At 39.9% G+C, this 12,301-nt stretch overlaps 1 protein-coding gene across 3 annotated transcripts in view; it reads right to left on the reverse strand.

Moving 5' to 3' along the window:
• Positions 1 to 1,971: 1,971 nt before the first annotated feature.
• NTRK2 (neurotrophic receptor tyrosine kinase 2) overlaps positions 1,972 to 12,301 on the reverse strand; it is a 201,300-nt gene continuing 190,970 nt past the window's right edge. For all 3 annotated transcript variants that reach the window (XM_065655716.1, XM_065655720.1, XM_065655715.1), the window contains 2 exons: positions 3,940 to 4,098; positions 1,972 to 3,068 (listed from right to left, as the gene is read on the reverse strand). In XM_065655716.1, coding sequence (XP_065511788.1) covers positions 2,883 to 3,068; positions 3,940 to 4,098 — 345 coding nt within the window. In that variant the 3' untranslated portion in view covers positions 1,972 to 2,882. The remainder of the gene's footprint in view (positions 3,069 to 3,939; positions 4,099 to 12,301) is intronic.

Here is a 12,301-nt window from a genome sequence, read left to right on the forward strand (position 1 = left end):
ATTGTCACATTTACTCAGTGTACACAATTTAGCTGACAGTGCAAGCATGATGAATATGCACATATACTCACCCTTCATTGTGATTTGAACATATTTCTTCCTCTTCTCTGCTCATTCTGCTACACTTACCCATCTCTTCATGAACAAACACAAACTACGTATAGCTACAGTTTATAGCTTGTCTACTGTGATTATACATTTTATGCACTATCAAGAACATTAATGATATAGGTCAATGTTATCCATACCAGTGGCTCTGTAGAACATTTGGTCCTTTAGGAGTTTAACATACTGCTATGTTATTGCACAATGCATTGTAACTCTATTTCTTCTCTGAAGTGACTCTAAATAGTCTCATTAGTAAATCAAAAAGAAGATGCCACTAAGTACATTTTCAGGGTTTTGTGGTTATTTTTGGTATACATTCTTTCAGTGCTTGCAAAACACACCTGTTTGCTTTCAGGCTGGAGCCTGCTTTCCAGTAGAAGCAGCATCTCAGATGCCTTTTTCTTCAGCTCATAAGAAACTAAGACAGAATACAGCAGGTAGAAACTTCGCACCCCCATCCACCACTTGCAGCCTCCTCCTACTGCACAGTGAGAGCGGACTCTGACATGCTTCTTTTCCACCACTGTTACTTTGAAAATCAATTTCAAATTCCTTTAAAACACAACATTCAGATTCTCAAGAGAATGGGTTTCACTGGATGCTCAGTCTTTATCTAGCCTTCTGTGTGAACTGCCAAGACAGTCTAGATAAAATCTTAAGGCCCATTTTGTAGGAATCTTCCTCTGGCTTTTTGTATGTTTCCAGTTCAGTAGCAGTTAAGAAATAACACCTAGTTTATTAAAGGAATACTGAGTATGGCTTTATAGTTACACTGTCATGTTTACTTTTAATGCTGCCTTTTCAATGACATTGAGAAGGGTTAAACTTCATCGCTGTCCAGTGAACTGTTTTCTTTTGAAAATGTTCAGAATCTTTATGAGCTAGCTCTAAAAGCTTCTGAAAGAAAAACCTAAAGTGCCTCAATAAATAATATATGCAAGCAAATTATATATTAAATGTGCTATGGGAACACTTATAAAAATAAAATGCTTAATTTATTAAATAAAATATCCCCAACACAAAGATTAAGGACTTTTGATCTGGCTCATATCAATAAGAAATAACAAAAAGAAAAAACAGAAAGAAAGATCACTTCTTTTTTTTTTTTTTTTTTTTGCAGTAACGCCCCCTCACAGAGGGAGGCAAAAGTCTTGAGGAATAGGTAAGGTAGGTTTTCATTTGTAAGAATTCATATTAAAAATAATCCTAACTCTAAATTTGAAATCATCAACATCTGGTTTGAAAAATAACATGTATGCCCATGCAGCTGTCACCAACACAGTGGCCATGCAAATGTTGTACACATACAATGCCAATCCAACCAAAAAGAAATTATTTAAGAAAGAGTGGATGTTGGTAACGACAATACTAGTATCAATACAAATATGGTGCTGAGCTCAGGGTCTCTGCACTCTTAAAAGTAAGCCATAACCTCAGAGTAATTAGTTTCCTCTAGAGATTTCTATCCCCTAGCACGGCTCAAACGTAACCGTGCTTTAGATTATTCATGTTATATCAGCGTATTGTATCTGTAACATTGTAAAGGCATTTTAACATGGCTAATGTCCTCCATTAGCCCCTTCTAATGAAATATAAGTTACATCGTTATGAGTTTGCTATGCCTACTAGGGTGTACTACAAGATGAGTGATAGTTTCTGCACAAAGGGCATTAATCGACAAAGACCATGCAGAGTTTTGTTTGCACGGTTGAAAAAAAAAAAGAGAAAAAGGATTGAGGAAAGAAGGAATATGCTGCTGGACAAGCACAGTATAAGATACACCTGCCCCAGCATCTATAGCTTGTCCTATCTTATCAAAATCCTTAGTTTCAACACATGATCCTGAAATTAATACTGTACATGAATAAGCCTAGCTTCAGCCTTCATTAAAAAAGACTAGCTGGAGAACATTTTTATACCAGTGGCATGACAATATCCTACCAGAAGACAAAAGAAGGGCATGTGTTTAGTTTATCATGTAGAAACATAACTATGTGCAGTGCAGGCAGCATCTTTTTCCCTTTTACTTGTATCTGGCAATGAAAGGTGCTGGCAAAGCACCTCCTTGAACAATCCCTTTAGTCCTCAGAAAGACTCTTCAGGCAAAGTGTCAAACCCCATCTTGTCTTCCATCAAATCATTTCAGTGTTTCTTTGTGGGGTTGGATGCCATCTGATCCCCTCATTCCTCCAGATAGTGCATCACACAAGACTGTCTTCTTTCCATCTGGCTTTATCTCTGCAAGGAATATGCTTCACGTAGAGAACACCAGTCTTCTTTTTCCACCCACATGCCGAAGCAAAAAAATTGAGGTGAATCCCTAGAAACTCCCAGTAGCTGTACTGCTGAAATCACAAAGTTCGAGTCAAATATATTTTTCCCTTTTTTTCATCCACATCAAAGGCATGAATACAACAAGGCATTGTTAGTTGTGGTGGGCAAACTGAAGAGTCTGCTGATATAACAGATCATGTTTTTAAGGCCTTTGTCTATGCAGAGTTACAATAATGCAGAAGCCAAGTTGATTAGAAAGACAGAAGAGAAGAAAAAAATGACAGAAACTGAAAGAGAGAGAGAGAAGAGATACGTTTCAGTAATGTCTAAAACGTCAATACTTTGTCTACAGATGGAGAAGTGCACATTGCTTGCCCTTTGAAAGCTTCTCCGCAACTTTGTCATTAATACTGTCAAAGTTAAGAACACATTTTAATGGAGTTCAGCGGCAGTTGAACACATTGATTCCCGCAGCCCATAAGAAGAAATTCTAGGAGACTTTAGCCTAAAATATCCAAGTAGACTGGAGACGCCTTGGCCAAGTTCTGGAGGAGGGAATGGATTTCTTTGATGTTGAGCCTCATGTGGGGCTCCCGTTGCCAACAGCCCAGCATCAAGTCATACACTTCCTTGGGGCATGTGCGAGGTCTCTGCAGGACTCGGCCCTGAGTAATGCACTCAATCACCTACGAGAAATCACAAAAAAAAGGATCAGCACAGCTGAGCCAACTACGTGAGGGTCATCCATGGAAGAGTTCACTGCTAACCACCACAGCAGCCTCACTGGTGGCAGTCACCCAGCCAACACTGCCAAGGGCTGCGTTTCTAGGTACACTTATGAGCAGCAGGATGCGATCTGGAAAAAACACTGTAAAACAAGTTACCAAGGGGCAATAAATTCACTGATATTAAGTTCACTCATGTTGTCCCTTCCACTCATGAGGGAATGATAGCCAGGAATTAATTCCACACCTCCTCTCTCTACCCATCTATCAACGCCACATCATCTCATAAGGAAGGCTAAGTTTTCACTCTGCTCACACAGAGTATCAATGCCTCTGCCTCTTTTCCTCCCTTCCTCTCTCCCTCCCTCCCTCCCTCCCTCCCTCCCTCCCTCTCTTCTTCCTTAAATTTACGAGTTATCACTGTGGCTAATCTCTGGAAAATGGTTACTTGTGACTGCCTGGAAATCAAGAGATCTCCATATTAATTCAATGTATTCAAGAACGGTTTTGGGCAGCCACTCTGCAACAACAACATGTATGATATGGAACTGAAATCACCGAAAGCCTGTTCAGGAGATAGCTAAGCTCCCTTTCACTGCCTCATGGTCTTTCTCAATAGCCAGAGCAGACAATACAAACAAAAAAGCTAAATTCCAACTGGTGTAGTTCTGCTTGGACAACTTCCACCCACCTTGGTGATAAAGGAGTGAAAAGGAAGAAATTCAACCACAACCATAAATACCTGGTATCAGGGGTTTTACCCTTACTAGATAAATTTCTTACTGCCGCTTCTCCAGAGAAGCTATACCAACAGTTAACATATTACACACACCTCATTGTTTGAGAGCTGATACCATGGTTGCTTGCCATAGGTAAAGATTTCCCATAACACAACCCCCAGGCTCCAGACATCGCTTTCTGTGGTGAACTTCCTGTACATGATACTCTCTGGAGGCATCCAACGAATGGGCAGCATGGTGTGACCCCCAACCTGAGAAAAACAAATGAAAGAGTCAGAAATAACTCCTCTAGACTGTCATGAGGAAGAGCATCAAGATGTTAAATAAGGAGAATGTGTGGTTTCTTTTTTTCCCATCTGATGCCACTCACTTTGAAGAACTTTTAAGGACTAGAGATTCATGGTCCGAACTCCTCTCCCCCCAACAACAATCACTACCATGACAGGTTTCTCAACAGAATCTCTGAAGACATGGTTTCTGAAGTGCAAACTCATCTTTCACATTTGCTTGGCACACCCTACCCAAGGAACAAGGAAGATCTACAAAATTATTAATTAATTTAGCCTACCAACCCTCTTTAAATTAGGCCAGTTTTACTCTCTATTTTAACACTCAGGAAACTAAAAAATATTCATGAAATGAAATCTGCACTGATGATTCTCCTGGAAACTCAGTGATATCAACCAAAATCCATGAAGACACAGTGGTCTGACTGCATGACATGTTAGGATCAGGATCTATATGGTCTAATATCCTAATTTTGAGTGAATTAAAGCAATGCTATTTTCTGCTGATAATTACCAAGGTTATTGCATCAAACTATTTTGTTCCACATTAACTACCCTGTCCTACACAGCTTTTAAAATAATTTCAGTTATTTGTATGTATTCCCTTGACAATAAACAATTTGTAAAACATTGACTCCTACCCCAAATAAAGTCATATTGAATGGGATCTTTCACTGAATGAATGCCTTTCTGAAAGTCTCCTAGAACATTTTTCTTTTTCCCCAGCATCCTACACTTCCTTAAAATTAGGTTACCTAACCTTAATTTACATTTTAAAAAATCTCATGTTTCCAGTTTCTAAACAATTTATTGTTCCTGACATGTCCCTTTCTGACTGGACCATATCAATATAGAAATCCACTCAAGGACTCTTAAAATAGTGTAACTGAAGAGATACTGTGATATAGATATATAGATATTCTGATTACTTCTGCATCAAGACAGCTGTAAATATTTCCAAGGAAATTCTTTAAAAAAAAAAAAACAAAAAACCCAAGCTTTTTCAAGGACATCTAATTTTTGATTACCTCTCATTTTCCTGTCTGAATATGTATTTAGTTATGAAATCACATTTGCACTTTCAAGATTCTGTCAATTCAAAATACAATTTCTCCTTATGGGACTTTACATTTGTTGTTACAAATAATATCCTCCTTGTTCTCATGTTGAAACAGCAAATGGAAGAAAAATCCACTAGAAGTTCAGTCAGGGTTCACATTATTTCTAAATCACACAGAACATCCATTTCCAGCTAGTTTTCAGTAATTCAGCATTAGGGTAGTGTACAAAAACCACAGCTACGGCTGTGAGAGCTCAGCCCTGTTCCACGCATTGCCACAAGACAGTGCTTGCTATTTACTCCACAAAAACAGAAAGCCATGCTAAAACTTTCATAGAGTTGGTCTATTACTCCTCTTTTCTTCTCCTCCCCCTGCATGAGATGTCATACGAGTGATGGAGGAGTATTTTTTGTCAGGATGCTGGATGAAAGGCAGGGCTCCCCACTTTGGTTCCTGGCTAGACTGTGGATTTGCTTCTGACTCCCTGCAGGTTGCTGTGCGCAGGTGTCAGAGTTGGGACCCAACTCCTGTGGCTTTCCACCTAACTTACAAACATACACTTGAGCACCTCATTGACAGAGAACGGAGACATATTTTTAAGTGCTTTTCTCAGTTCAGCTCATTAATCTCCGAGTTACAGTTTACCACTCTGGCAGGCAGACTGACTGTAAGACTGCATGCATCATATTTTTAATCACCTTTGGCTGAGAAATCACTCAGTAAGATGGAGAGTTTGAAGTAACACACAAACATGCTGACATGTAAAGAAAGCTTCTGTTTCCCACCATACCATAACCTGAACTGGCACGGCAACCAAACAGCTCCAAACCACCACTTTTACTGCCATCTTGAGAGGTATTTCATTAGAAAGTCAGAAAAGTTAGTCCCTTAGAAACATGGAGCCACACACACACAGACAAAGGGCAAGTGCTGTTAAAAGATGGTTAGTGATGAGAAGCTTTTGGTCTCATCAAATATTAAAATGGCTCTTAGATCTGCTCATCATACAGACTCTGCTACTGGTTCTTTTCAGCAATTTCTTTTACTCTTTCCTTAAAATTTAATGAAAGCTATAAACAATAAAATAGGTGTCTCTATTTTTTTCTTATTTCTCACAACTTACATCAAGAGATTTTGAAAAAGTAATTAAAAAAATAAACAACAAAACATACAACCTCTCAAATCTTCTTTTCCCATGGTTCCTTGCTACAGAGCTGCAGTGTATTTGTGGTACAACTCTGTGCTGAGTTTCCAATGCCATTCAGTAAAACAAATGACATGCCTCTAGAGTGATGATGGTAAATTGCCACCAAATGATGGCTCTGCAATGAACTGATCTGTAACATCACAGACCTAGCTATCTCTCTTCGCACTCATAGCAAGACTGACTTATCGGTATTGACATCAAGAATTCAATTTACGGATAAGCATGAGCCACAGGGCTCTTTGGTGTTTTTCTCACATCATCTTGCCTGGAGCTGTGTCCATCTCTGTCCCTGAAGGCAGAGTACTCGCCCAGGACTGAGAAGTCCTGAGGTCTCTCCATCTCTGTCATTGCCAATATAAATCATTTTAGACAAAGTTACTTCCAATACCTCAGTGTCTTTGTGAAGGTAACATTTAATGCTTTGCAAAGTATCAATAAAAGCATTATAAGGGGTGCTCTTCTTGCCAGATGGCATTGCAATGAAAACAGGATACCTGTGCAACATTTACCATTACCTGTGGCAGCCTGCACATCCAGCCATGACCCAGGAGCACCTTCAGTTTCAACCCAGATTTCAGTTCAGTCACATCAAAAGCACAGGTCAGGGCCTGGTCAAAGGCACTTTTTCTAAACGCATATTTCCTTCTCTATTAATGATCAGTGGTTACTGAGTCAACACTTACTCAAAAAAGCATTAAGGGCTGTGTTAGGTATATGCTTAAAATGAGGCGCACACTTCAGAGCTTTCCTGAACTGAAGCCTGGGACTCAACACCGCTGTTTGCAGGATGCCTGAAACAAATTGCCAGCCAATTGTGAGCTTCTATCAGTCTTCATTGAACTGTTGAGTCCAAGCACCCACAGCTGTGCCACAATAGCAGTGAAGAGAGGTGAAGTGCCTTTTTGCCTGTTGTTGTCAAACTCTCAGCAAGGCTAAGGGGTGTTTTCCAACAAGGATCAATGAAAAAAAACATGACTACATTGACCAAAGTTTAAAGGTGGTGAGTGCTTCAAAGAGATGCCTTCTGCATATGCTTTAAGAAGAAACCCAAGTATTACACAGCTCTCAGATATCATCAGCATTCTGCAGGATCAAGTCCCTGCTATGCATCCTGTAAATCAGTGCTGCTTGATACACATAATTTTAAAATGGTTGTGTGCTAAGCAGACTACAGCTGCAGGTAGATAATCCAGTCTAGCTATGGTTATGACAGGTTTAAAAGCATTACAGTTTTAACTTAATATGCTATCACCTTAAAATCCATATCATAGCTGTAAAAATGATGCAAAAATGACCATTTTATGGCTACAAATTAGGATGTATTTTCTCAATGTTACCTGAGAGCAGCTGTATTATGATGGTTCGTTTTTATTAAGAATTGCACTTGTACAGATCCTTTCTGGTACTTAAGTACTTGCTTCCAAATGTCAGTTTATGTAAGCAAGCACTTCCTATCCCAGCCGTAGCCTTGTGTTATGTTCACTAGTTGGTTTTACTAGCAATATTGGGCTAGAATCTAAACCAGACAGCCTGGTGAGTTAGCTTCTGCAATGTGCAAACTATTCACAGGGAGGAGGCTGCCATGCCAGATCAGCGAACTATGATGTTCTTCAAAGAAGCACTTCCAAGAGGAAATGACCGCATTTTTCCATCTATGAAATATTGCACTTCCAACAATACAATGTCATCCAACTTGTAATCAGTTTCAGCACTCATCTTGTAAATGAATTTAGCACTTTGAAAGGTGCCAGATAAGCTGATCTTGAACATTGTTTTCATCTATTTGCAAACATCAAGCTTCAAGGACTGCTGTAGAAACACCATGTCTTAGCCTTGAAGCGGGGCATCTAATTCTAGAATTTGTTAAAGTTTGTTAGCTTTCTGGCTTCATATGTTCTCTATCCCGCTTCACAGGCATTAAGAAATGGTGAGGGTTGTCTAATGCAGAAATTTCCATTTGAAGAAGGAAACCAGGCCTGTAGTATTAAATTCTGTGGAAGATGACTTCTGTTGCCTAGGGGTCTGCAAACATCCATCCATCCATCCATCCATGAATCTATCCAATGTAAACCCAGCTTTCTTGCATATTACTTCTACAGAGAGGAGCCCTCAGCTGATCGTCATCAAGCTGAAGGCCAGCAATCACTGCAGTCTGCCTATGCAAATTTAAAATGCATTTGTCAACACCCTGCCCTGACCATTGTTTCAACTTTTACTGTCCAGCTGCCATGGGAACTCAAAGCCGTGCTGCCTGATGTTTGTGAGCAAATGGGTACGCTCTCTTACAAAGAACAAACAAATGAAGCCCTGTGGTCCTGCTGGGAACAGGAGGCTGTGGGTGAAGCCGGGGGAAGCCAACCTACAGAGGTATGGATGAAACAGGCTGTATGTGAGGCTGCACAGTTAAGACACAAGCCATGGGCTGTGAAAGGCACAAGAATAACGTTGCTAAGATGACCACTTGATCAATTCACACGAGGTTTGTGCCTTATTCATTTGTACCATGAAGAAGGAGGGCTGAATGGACTGGCTGCGCTTTTGCAATGCATGTCAGTTGTAACCTCGCCTTACCAGAGCGGCACTGGGGGTGCTCAGGGTGCGGACGAGGGCTTTGGGGCTCCAGAGCCATGTCGAAGGGTGCTGCAGGGGCTGACCAAAGGACAGGACAGGGATGAGCTGGAACACAGAATAATCTCTCTTCCTGCTAAATGCTGGTGGCCGTATTTGGAGCGGCTGGAGAGGACATCAAATCTAACCCCAGACTTTTGGAGGCATTGTATAATATTACATAACCCTTCCCCCCTTGTTTTTTTTTTTTTTCTTTCTTTTTCTTTCTTTTCTTTTTTTAATTTCTGGCTTTAAGTAGTTGATTACTCTGAATTCATGCAGTTAAAAGCACAGCAACCAATTGCGTAGCCTTGGAAAACAGAGTTCCTCATTTAGGTTCAGCGTTCCCAGGTTCCCACGATTCCCACAGAGTGACATCGCAGTAATGTGTGACAGCGCTTTGTATATTCTCCAAAGACTAGTGATGCTTTTTCTGCCAACAGGATAAAAGTAATCTTTCTACTTTGCGAGCCCAATGAGCCTCAATGACTAACCCACGGGTTTCAGCCGTGATTCTGCCCAGTGCCCTGTCTGGCTTGACTGCTGCATCTCTCCAGAGCCCTGCTGATCTCAGACCTTCTGCAGTTCAGGATGGTAGTCTTAAAAGCAGCAACACAGCTCAGCATATGTTTAAATTAACTGTCATGTAGCAAGTGTATACTCAGTCTCTTTAACCCAACTGGACTTTAGTTGGTCGAGCTGGAAGCATGCTATACCTTTTGATTAATTTGTTCACTCTCTCCTAAAAAAGGATCCTGTATACTTGTGGGATTGCAGCATTTCAGGGTAGTTTTTGCTATTTATGTTTTGGTCTTCTGAGTTGTTTCCCCATTTCAGGATGATATAACTGCAAAGAAATGTTCTCTGCAAAAATTATCACGTCTTATTGCTAAAACTGAAAACCTCTCCTCTCTTGGTGAACATCTGCTCTTTCCCCCTCATAAAATGCTGTCAAATGTTTCCCTCAGCACAAGAAAAAAAATCAATAACTGTTATTTTCATTTCTTCCATGCCCTGGCCTTGCAGATAAAGACAATGTCTCCTCTTAAAATACCATCAGTCCTGCCACATCCACTTGCAGAAAAGCAGTACATTATTTTCACCATCATAACAAGCCATACCACTCCAGCACATGAGGTTTACTGAATTATGAAATAAAGTAGATTATTTGCCAATAGCTAAAGATGTATCCTTTATTTTTGCTTTTAACCCTGTTTGAGTTCATCTCTATTAAAAATGGGCTTACATCTAAAGTTCTTAATTAATTCTACCAGTGGTCTTGTCAGAAAACTGTAACAATGCCTAGAACAACATTTATTACACTGTAAATTCTCTCTTCGGCTGTGCAACATCAGCTCAATACTGTGCATCAACTTTGTGTTGCTGGAGATAAGATTCTTCTCATTAGTCTCTATGAAACCATTGTTACAAGATACTGCCAGCCCCCAAGGCTTACCTGGGATCAAAAAGTGAGTATACACATCCATAGAGGATGAAATCTGACTAGGGCTACCAAACACAAAGATACCATGTCTGGCCCAGGAAGTGCCTGAGCTGCAGAGTGCTGGAGGCTAAGAGAGTACATGAGGGAAATATTATTATATGTTTAACCTGTTTCCATACTATTTGGTAGGCACTGGCTCCTCACAGTGACAGGATCCTGGAATAGAAGGGTCTTTATAGAAGCTATTCCTATGTTCCTATGTAGATGGGCCACGCATTCCAATATGCAGTTCTTACCAAACTTCTCAGCAATGCTTATGGAGGGCTACACACGGTTCTGCCAAAAGGGTGGAATGAAGGAGATATACCACATGGAATTAAAACGTATGAATGACCTAATGTATCTTACAATTCCAGAGATCTTTTCAAATGCTAAGTTGAAAGGATATAGAAACTGGAACTATTGTGTTTTATACAACACAGTATCATATTGGGTCAGCCAAATCTACAGGATAATTAATAAACTGTAGTAGTTACTGCATTACAGAGCACTTACTCTTCCAAGAAAGGAAAATGAAGTGCCCTGAGGTAAGATCAGATGAGTGCTATGAAGAAGGGGACATGATTCACATCTCTGATTAAAAGAAATGTCCCCTATCAGAGGCACAGAATGAAAGTTAACTGAGTAGAAATCTGCAGTACTGAAAAGTAATGGATTACAGCTCTTTGCTGCACAGGATGAAGTGTGTATGAATGAAGAAAAGAAGTATAACCCTTAAAATACTTATTTTACTTTAAAATGAGAAAAAAATCTATTTTTTACAATCTACAATGAATTATAAGGGAAGTATATTGTGGCAAACTGAAACGAAAGACAACTTGAACAGTGTATTTTAATGAATTCATTGGACATCTAGATTTGTTTCTGAAGATGGGAATTCAAGACCTTGATGAAAAAGCAGGGAGCTGGGATTACTAAAAGCCAGAAAAGACTTGGCATGTTGAACCAGATGGCGTCTCCTTTCTAGAACACCTTATATTATCCTAATTTGCCATATCAAGTCATGCCATAGCATACAGTTACTGACCACTCCAGCAGCAGGACTTGCAACTCAGAAAATCGAGCTCATGTGAAGTCCTGTGTTTTGCTTTACAAAAAGTTATCGCTATGTCACTTGTATGTCACCACTACTTCCACACCGGAGTGTCTGCTGGTTCTAACAGTGGACGAAGAGAGGTATCAGGTACCAGCAGACAAGTAGCTAGAACAACTCACATTAAAATCCTCACAGGATCTGTGATGACCATCTGATGTGTCCAAGTCACCAGCAAAACAATTTTGTAATGCAATATTCATGAACTACAGCCACTGCCTTTCTGATTCTCAAAGCAAACAGTTTAACAAACATTGAATTCTACTTTTATATCAATCCTGAGTAGTCTGGACGACTAGGGCCAAGGAGGTTTTAAAATTAATCTTTAATATGTGTTGGAAAACTGGCCTCTACAAGTCTGTACCATAGTTGAAATCCTAATTTCTGTTTGCTGTTCTAAATAGAGGGTTTGAGGTGTGATGTGAATAGATGCTAGCTGAACTGCACAGTCATCATCAACAAGTAGCAGTTACTCAAGGGCAGACTCTGAAAGCCAAGTATCATACCACGTAAGCCAGTTTGTGTTCACTAGGAAATCTCTACTCCCAATGTCAAGCCTGAAAGCTATTTCTCAAGTACGAGAGATCACAACCTTTTCCCATATTTGTTTTACTGAAAACCACATTTTTTTGAAATTTACTGTAGGTTAATGTAGCATGTCTGGCTCTATTGGTCATGTCAAATTACAGCACAGG

This window comes from Caloenas nicobarica, chromosome Z, assembly GCF_036013445.1.
Source record: "Caloenas nicobarica isolate bCalNic1 chromosome Z, bCalNic1.hap1, whole genome shotgun sequence".
In the NCBI taxonomy this organism is placed as follows: domain Eukaryota; kingdom Metazoa; phylum Chordata; class Aves; order Columbiformes; family Columbidae; genus Caloenas; species Caloenas nicobarica.